At 43.4% G+C, this 21,395-nt stretch overlaps 1 protein-coding gene across 5 annotated transcripts in view; it reads left to right on the plus strand.

Annotated features, from left to right (window-relative positions):
• LOC150003990 (uncharacterized) overlaps nucleotides 1-21,395 on the plus strand; it is a 131,866-nt gene that overhangs the window by 72,792 nt on the left and 37,679 nt on the right. For all 5 annotated transcript variants that reach the window (XR_016512257.1, XR_016512255.1, XR_016512256.1 and 2 more), the window contains 2 exons: nucleotides 2,767-2,874; nucleotides 6,832-6,918. Coding sequence is in view for 2 of the 5 variants with exons in the window: in XM_090282729.1 (XP_090138855.1) it covers nucleotides 2,824-2,874; nucleotides 6,832-6,918 (138 nt within the window). In the remaining 3 variants the exon portion in view is untranslated. The remainder of the gene's footprint in view (nucleotides 1-2,766; nucleotides 2,875-6,831; nucleotides 6,919-21,395) is intronic.

The following is a 21,395-nucleotide window of genomic DNA, read 5'->3' on the forward strand; positions in this document are numbered from 1 at the left end:
GCTTCAGGTGCGCCGCAGGAGTTGCCGGTGTTGACTACAACGTCAAACCGCCTTAGGGACTCCGGCTCCGGATTTTCTGTTGGGGTTTACTCCCTTAGCCTTTCCCCTGAAGAGGTATGCCGCAAGGCAGCGGAGGTTTTTTGGAGTCAGAGTTTTCCTTCTCTGATGTGCCCTGACTGGAAGATCGAACCAGCAACACTTAGCTCGCAGGCCGACGCTCAATCCACTGAGCCAAACCAGCCAGGGTCAAAAATCAGATTCCTGATTAACCCTCCCACACCAGCTCCTCCTCCTGTCTCCCTCATTTCCCTCCAGCACCCTACTCCAAGCCAGTGTTACCTCTCCTGTATCACGTCTCTCAGAGATCTTATCACCCTCTATCTATTCATGACAACTTCCAACTGGACACCTCCAACCCAGACACTTCCCTGAGATCCATACACACCTTTTCTGCTGCCTGTTCAACATCTCTACCTTAGTGCTAACAGACATCTACAATTTAATGTGCACAAATTTGAACTCCTTGTTTTCCTCTTTGGCTCAGCTTTCCAGTAGTTTTCTTCATCTCAGTAAGTAGGAACTTGGTCCTTCCCATGGCTCAAACCAAAATCAATCTCTGTGTGTGTGTCTTGCTTGCTCTCTTTCTCTCTCTCTCCCCCTTCTCCCTTCCTCTTTTCCTTCTTTCCTCCCCCGGTCCCCATCCTATCAAACAGCACATCCTCTGGCTTTACCTTTAAAATGAATCTGAATTCCAACAAGTTTCACCCCCCTCTGCTCTGCCACATTGGTCCCTTGCTTCTTAGACAGTTCTAATAACGCTCTGTTCTGTTTCCAACTTTGGCTCCTGTGGTCTATTCTCAACCCAAAAAGTAGAGCGTTATTTTAAAACCGAAGTCAGGTAATGTCACTCCTCTACTCATAACCCTTCTGCCTCCAGATTATTTGTCTGATGAGCTTTGCCTACACAACTAACTACAAAGTGATAGAGAAAAAGAAACAGAGGGCCCTCACATTCACGGTCATTAGGAAGTCCAGGACGTTCATTCTGGTTTGGGATTTAACCAGACCAAAAACTTATGTTTTCTTACAGTGTTCACCTGCTCTGATGACAGCCAAATGTTCTATCCTTTTTCTTTCTTTGGCCAACGACCTTGGACTTATTACATGATTTGTTAGTCATTGTGGTGACTCAAACTAATTTTATAAGAAGTAGTTCTTTACTTTCTAAATATTTAAGGACTATACGCTTGCAATAAATGTTACTAACTCAATCAAGCTTCTAGTTCAAAAATGCTTTCAGTTATTTAAACTCACTTTGGCCTCACAATATTGATTGTGAAAAACAGCTAGAATGATTTTTGAATGTTTACTACGGTCTTTGTTTGCAGTGTTACCTCAGTTGATTATCAAAAGAAACTTGTAAGCTAGTTACTGTTGTCCACGTATTTTAGACAAGCAGCTGGAGGCCCAGAGAGGTAAAGTAACTTTTCCAAAGACGCAACTGAGACTGGAATTCAAACTTGGATCTGTCTGGCTGTAAATCCTTACTCTCTTTGATCTCATTATAGTGTTGCTATAAGGGAAGAATTAGCACAATGAAGCCAAAAGAATGAACTCTAGAATTGACTTAGCCACAGTTGAATTCTCACTATAGTACTGTGTGACTTTATATGAGTTATGATGCCTTTCCAAACTTCAGCTTCCTCATCTGAAAAATGGGGCAATTAATACCTACCTTGGAAGTTCTGAGGACAGAGTGAAACAAAGTACAGTATTCCCTCACTAGTCGTGGGTATTACGTTCTAGACCACCCTGCGACAGGTGAAAATCCGCGAAGTAGGAACCTTACATTTATTTTAGTATCTATATATATTCTGAGGCTTTATAAACCCTTCCCACACACTTACAAACCGTTCCCAGTCCCTTATTAACCTTTCCCACTCCCTTATTAACCGTTTCCACACTTTTATGAACACTGCTTATGTTCTCAAACATATTCTACACTCTTAAACCTACGTAACTTTAACAACATACGTGTACAGTACCGCAAAATCCCACGATATAGCGAAAAATCTGCAAGAAATGATTACATATAATATTTTTAAAAATCCTGCAATACAGTGAGGCAGCGATAAGTGAACCATGATATAGAGAGGGACTATTGTACGTAAATTGCTAACACATCTTATTTATCATTATTTCTGATCTGATAGGTGAGAAAAGAAAGAAAAATGAAATAAAGTGACTTAAAGCTAAATTGCTATAAGTGGAAGACTCAAGAAGAGCTTAAATTTCTGAAATTTTTCACATTCCATGTCATATACTAAAATGGCAATTTCACATGGCTCAACCTAACAGGTCCACTGTCCCAAGTTCAATGCTCTATTTACTGGACTGTAGACTGGACTTTAGACGAACACTTAAGAGCTGTAGTGTTGGCAGCTTTTAATAACTTTGGTATAGAGATCTGTCTCTAATGATCAGCGTTAGTAGGAGGAGAAAATGAAGACACCTCTAAATTTCACCACGAATTGTCAGCTTAAACCAACGCACATTTGCTAGCTCACAATTTCCGCAGGACAGCTCTGCTGGGAGATCTGCTTAGTTGCTCTCAAGGAAGCAACCAAGGTATCAGGCAGCGCTGCCATCTCATCTGAGGCTCGACTGGGAAGGGTCTGTTTCCAAGCATATGTAGGCTGTTGGTCCACTTTTGTTCCTTGTCGTTGTAGGACTGAGAACTTCACTTAATTGCTGGTTTTTGTCTAGGGCCCACCCTCAGCTCCTAGAGGCTACTCACAGCTTCTCTTCACCTGGGATTTTCCAATGGCAGCTGTCTTTATCAACACCAGCAAGGGAGACAGAGGCTCCAGCAAGGTGAGTTCTATAATTTTATATCATTAATCACATAATCACATCCATGTAGTCGTGGGTGTCCCATCATGTCAGCCATGTGTGGTTGGTTAGAAGCAAGTCACAGGTCCTACCCACACTCAAGGGGAGAAGATTACAAAAGGGCCTCCTGAAGGTAAAGATCTTGGAGACATCTGAAGAGTCTGGTCAGCACACAGAGGATGGTGACAGATCACCATGGGGACACAACAGTGATGACATGTGGTTGTAGCAAACGATAGGAGATGTTCGATGTCAGCCTACAGCTTGCCATAGGTTTTTTACTTCTGTCATTGACCTGACAAACTGGTAAGCAAAGTGACAGGTTCAAGCCAGGGATTTGAAAATCTTAAAGTTCTACACTTAAGATGTGTGTACTTTAGATATGTTATAACTCAATAAAATAGTTCTGGGATTTTTACTATCCCTTACAATTTCCATTTAAGTAGACATAATTTCTTTTTCCCATGAGTAGTATGCTGGTTGTGTAACCAATTTTTAGCACTGCTAGAGGCCTGATTATTTTTCTTATTGTTTTAAATAACAAAAGAAATTCTAATTTAGTTCTTATTCAACCAAACAAAACAAAAATTCCAATTTTAACATATTGTTATACCCCCTGAAGAAACTAAAAAAGTCAGGCATGGTTGTTTCATTTTAATGCTTCATCTCTTAAATAAGCTGACAAACAAATGACATATTTTGATTGAGTTTATCAAGTGTTTTTTTTTTTTTTTTTTTTTGCTACCAGCTATGTGGGGGTAATTATGGTGCTATAATTCAGTAAACATGTTCTGATGTAAACAACCATGAAAATTGCATTTCTGAATGATCCAACTGTGCCCGCAGCCTACTCAGAAGCTGTAATTTATTATTCAGACTAATAATTAAAAGTAATTAACTACTAGAAGCAATTAGAAATAGTAATTTCTTTTTTAACATAATGCAACGAGCTGCTTTTTGGGTGCGTGTTTGAATATTTAGCCATCAGTAATTGCTTTTAGAGGAAAGAAAGAAATGCAGCTGTTTAGTTAGCAATTCAAGATGCCTGGCACATGCGTCAGTCTGGCCATTAACATGGAGACTTGACAGTCACTGGGTAGAATCCTCCTGGAAGTGAGAGTTCTGTGACACACTTGGAGTGAGACTGTCTCGGGATTTTATATTTATTCAGTCATTGAGCACATGTACATTGGGTACCTGCTAGGTTTTATGTCACCTGTGCTGGGCATTGGTGACATAAAAGTGAATGCGATAGGCACAGTCCTTCCCCCAAGACAGTCACACTTTAGAGAAATATTTATTTATTTATTTACTTACTTGCCTACTTTTTTGTTTTTTATTGAGTTTATTGGGGAGACATTGGTTAATAAATTTATATAGATTTCAGGTGCACAACTCTATAGTACATCATCTGTCTATTGTATTGTGTGTTCACCAACCTAGAGAAATATTTAGATAAATGTGGTACATAGCATGATAGGGGACAATAGGGTCCTAATGGAATATGACAGAGAAGGGGTTTTGTTTTGTTTTTAACATCTCCCCAGAATTCTCTGATTGGCACATGAAGGTGTTAACTAGATGAAGAGAAGAGCACAGAACCTCTGGCAGGCAGGAGCAGACAGGGCAGGGGAAAGGGTAAGAGGTGGTATAGGCCCTTCCAGCCTGGTTGCACCAGCCGCATTCAGGAGTATAGTCTCTGTGTTAAGAACAATACAGAAGTGTCAAAGGATTCTAAGTTAAGCAAAGACACAATTAGATTTGCCTTTTTTTAAAGAGTCTTCTGGCAACTATTCAAGCTAGGATGTGCGAAGGCAAGAGAGGATATGAGAACCCAATAGCAGGCTGGGTCATGGGATCTCTAACCACAGCAATGGCTGAGGGATGGAGAGATCTAGACTGAGTCATGAATACTTAGGAGTCAAATTGGCAGTGCTTGATGATGGAGTGAATAAGAATGGGAAGAGGACGGCGCTGACTGGTACAGCTGAATGGTCTTGGAGCCATAAACTGACCTAAGGAATTACAAGAGTAAATTGGGTTGCAGAGTCAACGGATGGTGCTTTGGGGGACATGTTGATTTCAAGGTGCCCACATGCATCAAGGGAAGCTCTTAGGAGCTTGGATGACAGGCCACAGGTAGAGGTATATATTTTGGAGTCTCCTCGGTATATTGGACATCTAATTGAAAAAGAATTTAGAGTAAGGAGAAAATGGAATTGAATACTCAGCCTGGAGAAATGGCATCTACATGACTCTAGCAACTAAACATTTTGCAACTAAACACTTTGCATCTCTTCCCACATCTTCCCAGTTCTGTCTCAGGATCCCGAGCAGTGACTCATACGTGCTGACTCTCCTTTTCCTTTAGCCACTTCCATGATATTGCTCTGCCCACAAGTCTTTTCGTGGAAGCAACTCTGCTGCTACTGCTGCTGGTCCCAGCTTGTGCGAGACAAACGCTGCTTTCCTTCCTAGGGTGGTTCTGTTGTTTCCAGAGCTGCAGACCACGAAGTAGCCAAGCGGGCTTTGCTCTCCACAGCCTTCTCTGTGCCGATGCATCCGCGCTAAAGTAGATGAACGAGGGAGAATGCTCCTCTTGGACACTGGGGCACGCACTCTCTTCATCGGACACACTGCCTGTTCTCTCCTTCAGAACCAGGCACGATCAGGATGGCACGCTCAGGGAGCGGATGCCTGTACCAAGCGCCTTCAACATGAAAAGCACTAGGCTGAGAACCCGAGACTTATTTCTTCACTCATTTTCACCTTGATTTACACCCCTAGCCCCTGCAGGCTTCCATCTTCATCTCTCTCAGCAGGTGGCCACCTTTGGCTGCACTTACAGTGGAGATTTCATTTGGCTGAAAAATCCACCCAAGGAATGACAGACTGAAAGGTTTTATTTTTTTATTTTTATTTTTATTTTTAAGAATACAAACTGAACTCTCCATTGCTTAATCCGTAACAAAAACTTATGCACTATCGTGTGCTGGCCCCCTTAAGCAGATACCATGTAAACATATGCTGGAAGATCAGTTGCACACCATCTCTTTGAACAGTTAAACTCTTGACTTTGCTGTGATAACTCTGGCTCTATTTATAGTCATACATAGAGCTGGAAGGGCCATTATAGATCAGTTAATCTATTGTCGATTTTCCCACTTAAGACATGAGAAAATTGAGGGCAACCTGGCATTAGGGAACCCTATATCCTTACTACTTTCCTGTGTATCCACAGGTACTCAAAGGGATAGAGAAATTCCTATAACCCATCATCTGATATTTTTAGGTCTTTTATATAACCTTCTATTACAACCTATTTTGATTTTTTATGTTGATTTACTCATTGTTTACATTGATTCTGGGGACTACTCAATACCTTGTTCTGAGCAGAACTGAGATGCATCCAAACCAGTGGCATTCCAACAGCCAGAGAGCAAAATTGGCATGTCCTATCCCTTAGCTGAAACCACAGTCATTAGAGCTCAGCCTCAAGGCTTGGCCCTCATAACACTACTCCCATTGTTCAAGGACATTGTTAAATGTGACTATGCAGATCTCAGGGGTAAAAAGGCAGCAAAGATTGTGGGATTACCTGTGTCTTTACAGTAGAGAAGTGGAGATCTGATGACAGCTATAGCCTATGACAATACATAACCACCGTCATAATATTCTTGGGCTAGAAAGCCTTGTTTTCCAAGTTCCCTCAATGAAGGAGAGAGGAGTCACTGTGTGTTCAAGCCAAGGCTCATTATGTGTTAGAGAAAGGAAATACACTGAAGCTGTTTCAAAAGCACCTGGGGCCTTTCTTGGGAAGCTCTAACATGGGAACTCTAACATGGAAACCCACAGAAAGCCTAACACTTGAACACAGATAGATCTCACAGGGCTATAACTGGGAAGCTGAAAATGTCAGCTCTTCTTTCTGTCTCTCAGTCAACAGGTGGTCTCTCTGAACTCTGCATCTCTCTGGCACCGGCTGTCTCCTCTGATACCCAAGGCTCAGCTCTCCATGACTCCCAGGTAAGCATTCAATATACGGACACCTCTGTGTGTCTTCATTCACCAGTACAATGATTTACTCTGGGTCACATCTCCTTCTCTGGTCCAATCAGCAATGACCGGGGATGGGTTATGAGGCACATAATACAAACAATCCCAGAGGCCGGGTATGAATAGATTAAATGAGAAGATAATTGCATAAACAACTAGCCTGAGAAGCTGGATTTTTTTTTTTTTTAATGCTACATAAAAGTACCCATAAGGTGATGAGAAATAATGATAATATAACTAAGGAAGTTATTCCTATATGGCTCAGAAATTTCAAATGTTAGAAAAGTTTGCCAGTTTGTACAAGAACTGAGGTCAAACCTGCATTAAGATGAGCCTACTCACAACATGAAGCAGGGATGAGAGGCAAAATAGAAGAGGCAAAGGCAGTTTGTAAATCCTGGCCTGAGAATCATAGGGCCTTGTCTACAAGGTTCAGGTTGAATTAGATCCAAAGAAAACAATGCATTTCTCTCCAATTAGCATCCTTAGTAGAGGTACTTTTGGTTGAGACAAGCCCTAAAGGGGGCCAGGTACTAAAATGAATGAACAACACCTTCTGGCCAAGGATAATAAGCTAGGAATGCCCTTTCCCAGAGGTCCATCTCTCACAGCCTCCCACAGCCCTTCCTCACCCCATTTGTTCAGCACATTCCAATCACAGCCATTAGCTCTCTAGAGGTGCATTGATGTGAGAGGTGGTACCTGCAGAGGAGCCCTTTCTTCTCTCTTCCACACACATACAATGACATTGTCTCAGGTCTCCTCAAATGCAACTTAGTTCTTTACTTTCATGGACTCCAGAAGAAATTCTCTTCCTTAGACCACGCTACCCTATAGGGCTTCTTCGTGGGGCTCCAGAGTGGAGTTTGTTTAAATAAAAACTGACTTTCTAATCAATTCTCAAGGTCCTTTCAGGACATCCCCATTCCTATTTGATATTGATCTGCCATGAGCATTTGTTCTGGGTGTTTCTGTCCCAATTTCCGAAACTCTGCCACGGTCCGAAAGAAGAAATCAGTCTAGGAACAACATATTTTAAAATGTCCCCATCCCACTTAATAAAGTCAGAACAGAAAATGAGTTGGTTTGTGGAAAAGTTGTGAACATTGTCACAAAGCCTGACTCAAAAACAACTGTCATGTAATGAACGCAGCACAGCTCCAAGAAGTCAACACACCCAGCTCTGCCAGTTACCTGGATGCATGGCTTGGCAAACACCTGCCTCAAATGGCTAAAATGAAAATGAAGTAGACAATGTTGGTCATGGACCTAGCTCAGGAAGTGCCCCAAAGCTTGCCTCCTTCTCATTGTCTCTCTTTTCATAAATGAAATATTCAGCAGAAACTCAGGACCTAGAGAATGGAGCTATGGCTGTGGTGTGAACCAGGGCAAATGTGGTAAATTTCCATTTATTACTCATTCAAAACCCCTGGCTGGTTTGGCTCAGTGGATTGAGCGTCGGCCTGCGAGCTAAGTGTCGCTGGTTCGATCTTCCAGTCAGGGCACATCAGAGAAGGAAAACTCTGATTCCAAAAAACCTCCGCTGCCTTGCGGCATACCTCTTCAGGGGAAAGGCTAAGGGAGTAAACCCCGACAGAAAATCCGGAGCCGGAGTCCCTAAGGCGGTTCGACGTTGTAGTCAACACTGGCAACTCCTGCGGCGCACCTGAAGCCAAGCTGTATCGACTCCGTCTTTCCCTTGGACCCTTCAGCTGCGAAGAGAGGGGGGTCTGCGGCATGGGCAACAGCAGACCCTCCATATCACCCTGCCCAGGCTCTGTAGCTTCAGCTTCACTGGAGAGGACACTCCAGCGTCATCGCAAGATGTCGATTCAACACGGGAGGAGACAGATACCGTGTCACTCCCGAGTTGGACTGCACAGCCATTCTCGGCGGTGCAGATAGACTCTTTTTTTTTTTTTTTTTTTTTTTTTCAGATTTAATGTGTTTTATTGATTAAAATATTACATTTGTGCCCCTTTCCCTTCCCTCTGCTCCCCTCCACCCGGTGGCCCCCTCCCTCCAGTTGTCCCCCCCTTTTAGATTATGTCCATTAGTTGTGCTTACAGTTCCTCCCAACCTCTCTCCGTCTATTCCATTCCCTCCTACCATGATCCCCAATTCCTATATCATCTCCCTCCCTCTCCCCACTCCCCCTCCCTGTTGGCCTCCCCCCACTATGTTTCCCTTACCCACAGTTCCTTTTCCATTCTCGTTGCCTGTTTCGTTTGCCTTTGTTTCATCTCCCTAGCTTCTGTTTTTTAAACCAGTCCCTTTAACTTCTCATATAACAGTGGTTTGGATCTAATGAACTCTTTCAGTTTTATTTTGTCCTGGAAACACTTTCTCTGTCCTTCTATTCTGAATGACAATTTCGCTGGATAGAGTATTCGTGGTTGTAGGTTTTGGATTTTCATTACTTTGAATATTTCTTGCCAGTCCCTTCTTGTCTGTAGGGTTTCCCTTGAGAAGTCAGCTGATAGTCTAATTGGGACCCCTTTGTACATAATTCTTTTCTTCTCTCTTGCTGCTTTTAAGATTCTCTCTTTATCTTTAATTTTTGACATTTTGATTATAATGTGTCTTGGAGTGGTTCTCCCTGGGTCCAGTCTCTTGGGAACTCTCCTTGCTTCCTGGATCTGCAAGTCTATTCCCTTCCCCAAGTCTGGGAAGTTCTCCTTTATTATATTTTCACTCAATTTTTCAAGTTCTAGTTCATCTTCCTCATTCTCTGGCAAACCAATGATTCTTATGTTGGGCCTTTTATAGCTGTCCCAGAGGTTTCTGATCCTCTCATTGTTGCTTGCCATTTCCTCTCGCTGCATTGGTTGACTGCTTGTTCCTTCTCCATATTCCAGTTTGTTGAAATGGACTCTGGATTCCTCACCATCTGTCTCGTATGTGGTTTTGTTCCTTTCGTTATGAAAGTTTTTCGCTTCTTTCATATCTTTTTCCTGCTCTTTTGTGAATTCTGTAAGCCACCTGATGACAATGGCCCAGAACTGAGCCTCTGACGGGTTTCTTATCTGTTCATCTGTCAGGTTCTCTATCTGCTGCCTGGTGAGTTGTGTTACCGGGATCTCTATAGTTGCCTGCCTCATTTTGACAGATGCGTTTTGTTTTCCTGGGCCGGCTGTCGGGGGCAGGGGGCAGTGCCTGTGTACGCGTCACAAATCAGCGACCGGCCGGCGCCTGCCTGTCCGCGACCTATTTCGCAGCTCTGTGGTGCTTTCTGTGGGGGCGGGGGTCCAAGATGGATTCACACAGTTATTCAACTAGGAGACCGGGATCCGTCCTCCCGCCCCCCTGGGCCTCACTGTTCAAGGCGATGCTGCGGCTGCTCCCCAGCGCCCGGAGTCGCGCAAGCCAGGGGCTTGATTGCCTCCAGGATTTTTCGCCGCCCCGCCCCGCCGCTCCGCAAACAGCTTTGCCTTCTTTAACTCTTACCTGCCCAAATGGCACCGCTGGTTTATAACTTCATATGTTGGGCTTCCGTGTAGCTTTATTTTCTGGAATTTCTAGTTATCCTTTGTTTTAAAGTAGTTGTATTCCACTATAGTTGTAGAGGGAGACCTAGCGTGTCCGTCTAAGCCTCCATCTTGGCCGGAAGTCCCAGATAGACTCTTAAGAAGCTACACCATCGTCTCTCCAGACGGACAGCTGCCGCCGACGACGACTCATTCAAAATAATCTTTATTGAGTTCACCTCAATAGTACGTTCCTACTCAATGGTTTTTCAGGCCCATTATTGGATGTTGTAAGACATACAAAATTTAAAAAACGATTCTACCTTCCAAAAGCTTAAAATCTAATACATGCTTAAATATGTATATTTAAAAACATTAAGGTGTATGTCAGATCATAATTTGTGATCTAGAAGATGTACCAATAATTACCTTGGGATTTCAGAAAATAAGAAATGGTGTTTAGTTGCTACAGATGAAGAAGGAATGATAGGCTGGAAATAGAAACAGACAGGAAGTATGACACAAAGACTGAGTTAGGGTCACTAATAGGTGATTCTATGCAGAAGGAATGCATAAAAATATATCTAAACTTCCAAGTTTGGGAGATCTATCATACGTCAAGTGTTATACCAAACACTTTTCAAACATTTTCTCATTAATCTTCCCCCCAATACTGCAAGGAAGATACTGTATCTCCTGTTCACAGAACAAGAAACCATCTCTAAAGAGTAAGTGACTTGCTTGAGGTCACACAGTTAGTGAGAGCTGAACCCAGAATTTGAGCCCAATTCATCTAATTCAAGGGCCTGCTCAGAATCTCTGTGCTATGCACAGAAGAAAAAAATATGCATGATGTGGATGGCAAACAGAGAGTAGCCCAACTTAGCTGAAGTTTTAGTCTTTAAACATAAACAAGAAGAAACACTTAAGAAAAAAGGATGGGGAAAAAACTCAAGAAAACCTCCAATGATAGCTTAAGAGTTTGGGGCTTTGTTTAGTATTTCAGAAAGAATTCAGGAAACAGACACCAGAAAGATAATCTGTATGTTTTCCATTAAGGAAGGCTTTGAGCACAAAGGCAGAAAATGAGTAATGGGTTTATAACAGGAGTTTTCTCTTTTATCAGCAAATGGGTCAGCCAGTGTAGGCTAGGTTATGCCCCAATTACAAATAACCACAAAATAGTAGTGGTTTAAAACAATATTTCTGCTCATGTTGCATGTCTACTGAGGGTCACCAAGAGATCTCTTCTTCAACCTAGACTTCAATATCCATTGAAAATACCTTTTAAAAATGAAAGCAAAAAATACACTTGTCAGATGAACCAAACGTGATAGCTTGCATCCCCAACAGACTTGTGCATCAAGAAATGTTCACGGTAAGTTCTTTATGCAGAAGATAAATGAGGTGGGATATGAATTTGGATTTACAAAAGAAATAAGAGCTTGTGAGTAAATATGAAAGATAATTTCTCAATTTTCAAAATCTTTAGGATATACTTAGTGAATTTACACAAAAGCAATAACAAAGTAATATGCGGCTCAAAGTATATGCACAAGTAAAATGTGTGATAACCATAGTACAAAAGATGGGAGGGAGGATGACACTGAAGGGCAGTTACAATTTTTATACATTGCCTGTGAAGTAAGGGCATGATATCACATGAGGCTGGATTATGGCAAGGGAAAGCTGCATATTGTAAACCCTAGAGCAACCATTAGAAAATAAAACCAAAACATAGTTAACAAACATTGGTGACTAGAAATGGAACTCTAAAACATACTTAAAAGACCAAAAGAAGATATGAAAAGGTATAGAGAACAGATGGTACTGTAGAAAACAATAGCAAGAAGGTGGATTTAAATCCAAATATATTGATAGTAGCGTAAAATGGAACTGTCTAAACATTCTGACATAAAGAAAAATGTGTTCATTTTAATATGTGCAGAAAATACACTTAACAATTTTAACATGTATTCATGACTATAAAGTGAAAACTCTGAGCGAACTAGAAATAGAGGAAAATTGCTCAACCTTGTGGAGAATGCCTACAATAAGACCTACAGCCAATATTATATTTAATGGTGAAAGACTACAACTGTCATAGTTACCGGTGAAGGTCTGAATATCCTATTTAATGTGGAAGACAAGACGAGGATTTCTACTCTCAGAAGTTCTAAACACTGTTCTGGAGGTCCTAGACATTTCAATAGGGCAAGAAATAAGCACATAAACTGAAAAGGAAGAAATAAACCTGTCTTCATATACAGAGGATCTGATCATGTGCAAAAATCCTAAGGGACTTAAAAAAACAATTGAACAAGATGACAAGATAAACAGTCAATATATAAAAATCACGTGATTTCTACATACAATGAAAAATTGAAAATTAAAATTTTCAAAGCCATCATTTACAATGGCATCAAAAAAACATGAAAAACTTAGAGATAATTTGTAAAAGCATCATAAGGATATGAATAAACTAGCACCCCTCGGCCTCCACATCTGACTGAGATGGTAGGTCCTTCACGCACACTTAGTGCCAAAGGTTGTCATTCAGAAAGCATTCATGGAGTACCTACAATGTTTCTGGTTTTTCATTAAGCTCTGGGATGTGAGGATGGGTAAGATATAAGGCCCTCAGAGAGAGAATATCTCAAGTCAACAACACTGAGTACCCTGCCTTCAAGGAGACTGTGACCCAGTAGAAAAGACAAGACATACAGCAATAAGTGTATTAATTAGTACAAGACATAGAGCACTACAGATTGAAAATGGTACGGAGACCCAGAGGAGAGTGAGAAACTAAATACTGAATGTGATTTGTGCAGATGGAAAACCCATTCCAATTCTGCCATGCCTATGTTTTGTGTTCCCCACTTCAAGGCCACCGTGAAGTAGGTCAGCAAAAACAAATTCTACAATCCACCCTAATGAAAGCCTCAGACAATTGAAATCTTTCTTTTGTGTTTGACACTTGTCCTAGGGAAAGCCTGTTATGTCCTAACTCTGACAGAACACAACAGCCTATGTTTAAATATTCCATCTTCTCCGGTTGTCTTTTTAGAATGCACCTAATTCATCTTATGGGAGGCTAAAGATGTGGTCAGATTTCTTAGTGATGAAATCATTCAAAAGGAATCTGGCCAGCACATGCAAGATATTGCTATATTAATATTTGATTCATGGGAACATAGAACTGGTTATCAATAATTCATTCATCATTTAATATCAGGGACATGGAAGGTGCCCAACTGTTGTATTAGTTTACACATTAGAATGACTAAGATGTAGTGTGTTATTGCCACTGGCACATTTCTTATGTTACATGATGACAGTGTGGCTTATGAGGACTGAGATGATACATCTATTCTACCACCCACATCTATAAAGCAATTGGGAAGCAGCTCGACCAGCCCTACAGGGAGGAGTCATAAAGTGGATTGTAGACAAAGCATTTGTTTTAGTTTGGATAATTCCAGAAACCAAACTCTGAGATGGGGATTCAAATGCAAGTAGTTATTTAGAAGGTGAAAAAATAGTAGCAGAGGAGTGTATAAGACAAGAGGAGGCAGCCAATTAAAGGTGTGTTATCAGCCAGCTACCATGATGGTTGTCTGGAGTTCACGCCCATCGGCTCACTCTGACTGTCAGTGTAAAATACTTCTCAGTCATCACATCGATGGGATGAGGAAGTGGGTGTTTAAAAACAGTACCCATTAGTCATTGTTCCCTAAGTGTATAATTCCCCAACATCTTCAACTTTTCACATGGATAGGAAAAGCACACTCAGAGAGAAAGTTCTCAAGCATGGAAATGTAGGGGGGGCAGATGGAAATGGGGGATGTCTTAGTTTAGGCTGATTTAACAAAATGCCACAGACTCAGTGGCTTAGACAGAAAACATTTACTTCCCACCTTTCTGGGGGCTAGAAGTCCAACAAAGGTCTGTCCGATTTGGTTCCTGGTGAGAGCCCATATCCTGGTTTGCCAATGGCCACTGCCTTACGGTGTCCTCACATTATGGAGAGAGAGTGAGTCTCTTTCTCTCCTTAAAAGGACACTAATTTCCTTATGAGGCCCCCACCCTCATGACCTTATCTAAATCTCATTACCTCTCAGAGACCCCATCTCCAGACACCATTACATTGGGGGTTAGGGCTTCAACATAGGAATTTTGGAGGGACACAAACATTCAGTCCTTAGCAACACTGGTGGTATCTGCCACTAAGTCACAGCAGATGGTTCCCTATTCTGTCTCTCCTACCCAAACAGACAGAAGGGAAGGGAACCAACATTTATTAAGTATCCACTACACGCCAAACACATTGCATGTGTCATAACATCTAATTCCTACGATAAGGAATAGCCCAGTTTTTCCAAGTGGGTGAACTAGATGTCAAACAAATAAATGACTTACCCAAGCCAGGCCAGTCCCTGTACGTAAGAGAGGACTTACGCTCAATCCTTTCCAGCCTTATAGCTCACACCTTTCCAATAAAGGGCATTAGAATTTCCTTATGCGGTGGCATCAGGCCATGCTAACTCATTGAGATGCAATGTGCACACCTAAATTTTGACTGTTGGTTTTCCCACATTCCCAGTTTTTGTCTCATTTTCCTCCTGTCTAGAATGTCTTTCTCCTTTTATACCTGGTTGTCTAAGTTAGGCTGCCAGGGAATCTTAAGCCAGTCTTCAAAAAAGACTGGGACTTAGACAGGCATAGCCAGGCATGGAGACACCCCACATATAAGAATCGCATGCAGGTGGTCTCGGTACTTTTAATGAGTCTCTGCAGTGACGGTCACACACACCAGGGTTTGAGAGCCACACACAAGCAAACACCGAGACATGAGACTGTGCACAGATGCCCAGGAAAAACAGAGAGGACCCTTGGGCTCTAGCTGTGGTGGAACAGTCTCACAGGTGGGTAGATGCCAGTACAAAATGGCCTTTTTCAGCCAGGCTATTGGCTCTTGTCTCCTTCCGGGGACAGGAAGCCATTCCTGTGGATTTCTGAGCAAAGAAAGGGTCATACACTACTAAATGCTATTTCAGGAAGATTAATCTCGCAGCCATGAACCAAATGGATTAGAAAAAGGATTAGAACTGGAATACAGGAACAAAATATAAGAAGCATTTTGAAAGTTTCCTTGGGTCCCCAGGGTTTACCTTTTTAGTGATCCATTTTTCCCTTTTCTGTTTTAAATTAGGGATAAACCAAGCTAGCTTTACTCAAATCTTGAGCTGGGTTTCAAGTACTTACCTCTGGCAAAAGATACTTTTCCTGGCTTTGCGAAGTGTAAAATCTAGCCAGGCTCATTTCTCTTACTTTTCACTTATCACTCTGGCTCATAAGAGATTTGAAAGAAGTCTTTCCCCTTGCTATCAGAAAGTGTCTCCCCCCACACCTGATTGGTATGACTCAGTTGGTTGGGTATCATTCCACAAAGCAAAAGGTCGCCATTCCATTCTGGGTCAGGGCACATGCCTGGGTTTTCGGTTTGACCCCCAGCTGGGGCATGTGTGAGAGGCAACCAATCAATGTTTCTCTAACACATCAATGGCTCTCCCTCTTTCTCCTTCCCTCCCCCTCCCTAAAAATAAATAATAAATAAAGCCTTTTAAAAAAAAGAAAGTGTCTCCCCACCACCACCACTTTTATAATGGTAGGTTTTTAAATCAAAGCTAAAAGAAAAAGTTCTGGTGCCTAGAGAGCCCAGATGCTAAATATAGAAACCCATTATCTCATCTTGCCAGCTGAGTCACAAAACCTTCTCAGGACAGTGGTTCACAAAGCATGCTTGATGCTAACACACATGCATGAAACACTCAAAGGCTGGGTGTCTGAATCTACCAGTGCCCTGAGTGACATGCCAGGCCTACCCTTTATCTAAATAATGGGATAGAACTGGACAGTATTATGCTGAGTGAAATAAGCCAGGTAGAGAAAGACAAGTACCATATGATCTCACCTATAAGAGGAACCTAATGAACAAAACAAACAAATGAGCAAAATAGAACCAGAGGCAGGGAAACAAGGAACAGACTGATAGTGACCAGAAGGGAGGGGGAGGGGGAAAAAGGGGCAAAGAAGCCAAAGATACTAGTCAAGGAACAGGTATAAAGGACCCATGGACATGGGCATGGGCAACGGGGTGGGGATTGACTCTGGGAGTGGGAGGGTGGGTGGGACACAGGAGAGCAATGGGGGAAAAAATTGGGACAATTGTAAAAGAACAATAAAAAAGGCAAAAAAAATGTTTATAATAAATGCAATGCCTATAAAATTAATCTCTAAAATAAATAAGTTGTTCTCAGTCCTAAGAGCCATTGGGAAGACATCTCAACAAACTGCAGGCAGGACTGCGTTACTCTAAGCCTTTTCAAACTTTTAATGAAACGCTCATGTGAAATCCCATATACATATAAGTGGGTGCCAATCACTGGGCTCAGAGTCAGTGGCCGATATTCCCCTTTCATTACTGATGGACGTCCAGCCAGTGTTTTGCTAGCTAGGGATTGGAAGGGCCATTTATTGCAAGAAGAAAAGTGACTGTCAAATGAAGACCAAGAATCATTTTGAATGGCAATTTTCCAGGTGAGCCAAAACTTTAAAAATGACCTGAACTGAAGTAGTAGAAGTCACTGGTGTCAGGAAAATTAGATCAATATAACTGGAAATTTTCAATGAGCACCTGACGCCTCCCTTCCTCAACTAACTCAGAAGAAAATAAAAAGTAAGATAATGAACAGCAGGTGAAGGGTCAAACTATCACCTTTCCCATCCTAACACATAAGTCACCAGATCATCACGGTCTGGCTTCCAAGCTCTGTGTCTGCTCTGCACAATAGACCTCAGCACCTGTGCAGAAAAACAAGAGACGGATATAACAGGCCTTCATTGTCTGCTAAGCTGGGACCCTATTTCACAGATGTGTTTGGTACCCCTTTCAGAACAAACACACTATTAGTTTTAAAAGAATATACATGTCTTTTATTTCAATGGCATGTGATTGAAATTATTTCCATGGCTGGTAAGAGTGAAAGACACAAATATGTATCTCCATGGCCTGGAGGGATGAGAAATTAGTCAGATCATATCCCTCAATTCAAGGCAGAAGTGCAAGAGGTTCTTCTGAAAAGTGACCCCCGCCAGAGTGCACACGTTGCTGGTGAGGCTCTCGAAGGATGCAGAAAGGTGGACAGCAGAGGATGCAGACAAACTTCAAGCTTGCTTAATTCTGCCATTCCAATCATTTAGGCACCAGCAGTAACTTTGCCTAAATAAGCAGCTCCAGAAGATTTAAGAGACAAAAGCATTTTGATCTATTTATTTTAAGGACAGACCCTTTTCTAGTCCATTATAGCATCTAGCAGATGTACGGCCAAGATGGATTTGTTACTGGACTTCTCTGTACAATGCTGCAAATGGGTGTTGCTAATTATATACGTTCAGCTGGAAGCATCTCAGGTCCAGCGGTAGTTCCCATGGAGGCTAGGAGGTGCTTGGCAGAGGCAGCTAGCTACTGGCTTTGGCGGCCGAGGACAGGAATGATGTGGCCTGTTTTCCCTTTTCCTTTTCCAAACTATAGTTCAGATGGACAGAAGTTGCCTGTGCTTTAAAATATTTCTGCAAGGGGCTAGGCTGGCCTCTTTCAGTTCTGGAGCCTTGGTTTATTTACGTCTTTAGGATTTAGCGGGAGGACGGGGGTTGGATTTGACCAAAGAACGTGACGTTATTTGATTTATTTTATTCTATTTCATTGAGCTCTGAAAAATATAAAAAGATATTTTTTAAATAAATGTGCCATCTATTAGTTATGTTAATAATAATGGCTAATAGGCATGTCACCTTTTAAGAGAGGAGGAAATGGAGTCACAGGCATGCGTGGACGGGAAGAACCTAGAACTGAGTCCAGGCACTGAGTTGTCCCAGGGGTTTTCCAGAGCATCGCAGTGACCTGTGCCCCGTGAGAGCTTGCTGTAGGCACCTAGGGAATTTCATATTTCATTGATGTTTGAGAATGTCTCCTCGAGTACTTTATGAAGTTGCAACTGCTAGGAGCAGCAATATGGAGAAAACATGTTTGATGTAAAGCTTCTGAAAATCTCAACGCCAGTATAGACTGGCGTCTTCCCGTGCCTAATTGTCTCCTCCCTGTTTTATGCACACACCTACAAAGCAAACCCGAACCACAACCTCCCTCTGGTCTGGCTGTGAAAGACAACAGAGGTGTTAATAATATGTGAACTTAAGATCCGCCTGCTTCTTCTGAGAGATTGAAAACCAGCTGGAAGTTTATTGCTTCTCTTTGAAATGGTTGTTCCAACACAGAGCACACAGCTTTTTGGAAACTATTAGGCAGTTTTGAAAACAAGATGAGGTCAGGCATCTGCTCATGCCATCCCCGTGATGTGACGATGGACAACAGTCTGCCCTGAACACCCTTTGAAAGCCAGGCGCAGTGGTGGGGACTTGAAGGATGGTGGCAACTGGTGGCCCGGGCCATGCCAGCCATGCGGCTGTGCGCGGAGGGGGGGGGGGGTGTCGGCCTGCCTCGCACCCCAGAATTAGCTGTGCTGGGCGCTGGGGGTGTCCCGGCCCAGGCGGGGATCCTGCCCGCCCTGGCGGGAGGCAAACAACCAAGTGGGGCGTCTCTGCTCCGACAAAGGCAGGAGGGAGGCAGGTTCCGCTTCCCCTTCCTTTTCAGCCAGGCGCGGTGTGATCCCTCCTCGCTGCCGGACCCTCGTCAGCTATTTTCGGATCCTTTTGCGCGACAGCTGGAGGAGCGCGCTTTTCCTTTTACCCCTTTGTTCGGACTCCCACCCTTCTCCTCGCCGCACGCGAGGCTCCATCCTAGGCCTGTCCTTGGCCTCATCGGCCTTTTCCCGCGGGCCGCTGGCTCCTGCGCTGCTCCCTGGCCCTGCCTGGCTCAGCGATGCGGGGACTCTCCGAATCGTCGTTGGCAGCTTCTGTTGGTACCCTTAGCTCGCGGCTCATTAGAGAAGACAGCATTCGGGTCTTGAGAAGCAGGACGTAGCCTGAACCTCCATAATCAACGCAGGCCGCCCCTGCTGGCACGTGGGCACCGCCTGCGCCCTGCGTCTCCATTATAGACTGGCTTTCTCCCGCGCCTAAGGGGGGTCTTCTCCCTGCTTGATGAACACACCTACAGAGCAAACCCAAACCATAACCTTGCAATCCCGAAGTTCCAAACGCCCCCAAGCCGCAAACCAAGTTTCCCATCAGGCACCACCTTCGGCAAAATAGATGCAAGTTAGATATGTTCTCCAGTTTTCCCTTTCTTCTGCACTGATGATTAAAGAAAAGAAAAGAAAAGAAACACCCCTTGTCTCACTCCACACACATGTACACACACACGTACACATACACAGACACACACACGCAAAGCACCTTTAGGGGCCTGAATTTCGGTAGCAAATAAAAAGAGAAGGTAAAAAAAAAAAAAAGGCAATCAGTTGCAAGTCCCTCCAGAAGTCCCCAAGTAAGTTGGTTATTAATGGCAAGAACACCTGGTGTTTGAGTTGGACATGAAACCATACAATTGTGACCTCTACTAGCTTGGCAACGCTGCCAGAGACCGAATAGTTGGTATTCCCCTTGATGACAAGGGAAGAGTATTTTGGGACTAAAACACCCTGTATGTTTGCTACCTGGTAATCCCCACACATGTTTCTTTGGAGTTTTGCAACTCACAGGCCTCCAGCAACAGCTCGTGGGGTCCTGACAGGTGAGAGTTTGGGGATGTGAGGGTGGGCTCTGCCTAACCACTCACTGGGAGAATTACTTATCTAGCGTGGGAACATCTTGATTTCCTCAACGGCCCTTTAACTCCTCAGATCTTGGTGACTTGCCTGCTCTTGTACATTATTTAAACATTGTTCAAGGTTTTGCAAACCTACCTGTAGAGTTCTTACCTGTACTTCATGGAGCCTTATTTCAACGACATCAGATAAGACCACAGCTGCCACCCTCAGAGCTGTTTTGGGTGGTTGTGTTTAGGCCCAGTAGGTTTTGAGGAAAAGCCTTCCTGGAAAACCTGGGGCCCGTCCCACATCCTCTCTGTGAGGTTGAAGCCTTGTGTGCTGATTCCAGTCGGGGTATGAGGTGCTGGAATCTGCTCTCTGATTCCTAGAAGACTGCCCTGGATGTTATACTTCTGTAAACCCAGGTTTAAAGTGCCAGCAGATGGCCAATGTTAATACACTATATATGCATTGTGAGCTTGTCCAGAGCAGGGAGCCCATTGGCTGGCAGAGTTTCCACTCTGCCTGTTTCTGCTGGTCTGGTAAAGTCTGATGGTGCAAAGTCACCAGCCTCTGTGTGGCCCTGCGTCCCAGCGGGGTGGGTGTGGGGGAAGCACATTTCATCCAAACAGGAGGTGACCAAATGGACTATAACTTAACCTCCATTCATGCCTTCAGCAAATATTGTGCTTCTACTGTGTGCCAGGGACTATACAAGGTGCTAGGGACAGAACTGGGAATAAGAGGCAAAGATTGTTGCCCTTCATGGGGCTTAAACTCTAATGCGGGGACAGACAGTACACGGGAGAGACTTGGGATAGTGTGAGATGTGGTAACAGGAGAACAGTGCAGCAAGGAAGGTGTGTGTGAAAGTGTGGGGATCGTGGCCAGGAAAGACAGTTCTGAATGAAGCCCCGAGGGAGCAGAAGCAGCCAGCCATGCAGTTATGGAGGGAAGAGGGAACTGCAGTGGTCAAGGCCAAGATGGCAGAGAACACTTGCCTGCGGGAGACGCAGAGAGGAGCATGAGTGAGCAGGAGGCTGGCTCAGAGCGCAGGGTGGTGAGTCACAGATGGGCCAGCTTGCAAGGGCCATGGCAGACTTGCAGGCCATTTTTGAGGACCTTGGCCTTGAGAGAAGAGGCTTTGCGGGGTTTTGAGAAGACTATCATGACCTGATTTATATTTTAACAGGAGGGTGGTGGGTCCCGG

Source organism: Furipterus horrens, unplaced genomic scaffold (assembly GCF_987537825.1).
Source record: "Furipterus horrens unplaced genomic scaffold, mFurHor1.1.pri manual_scaffold_7, whole genome shotgun sequence".
NCBI classification, from domain to species: Eukaryota; Metazoa; Chordata; class Mammalia; order Chiroptera; family Furipteridae; genus Furipterus; species Furipterus horrens.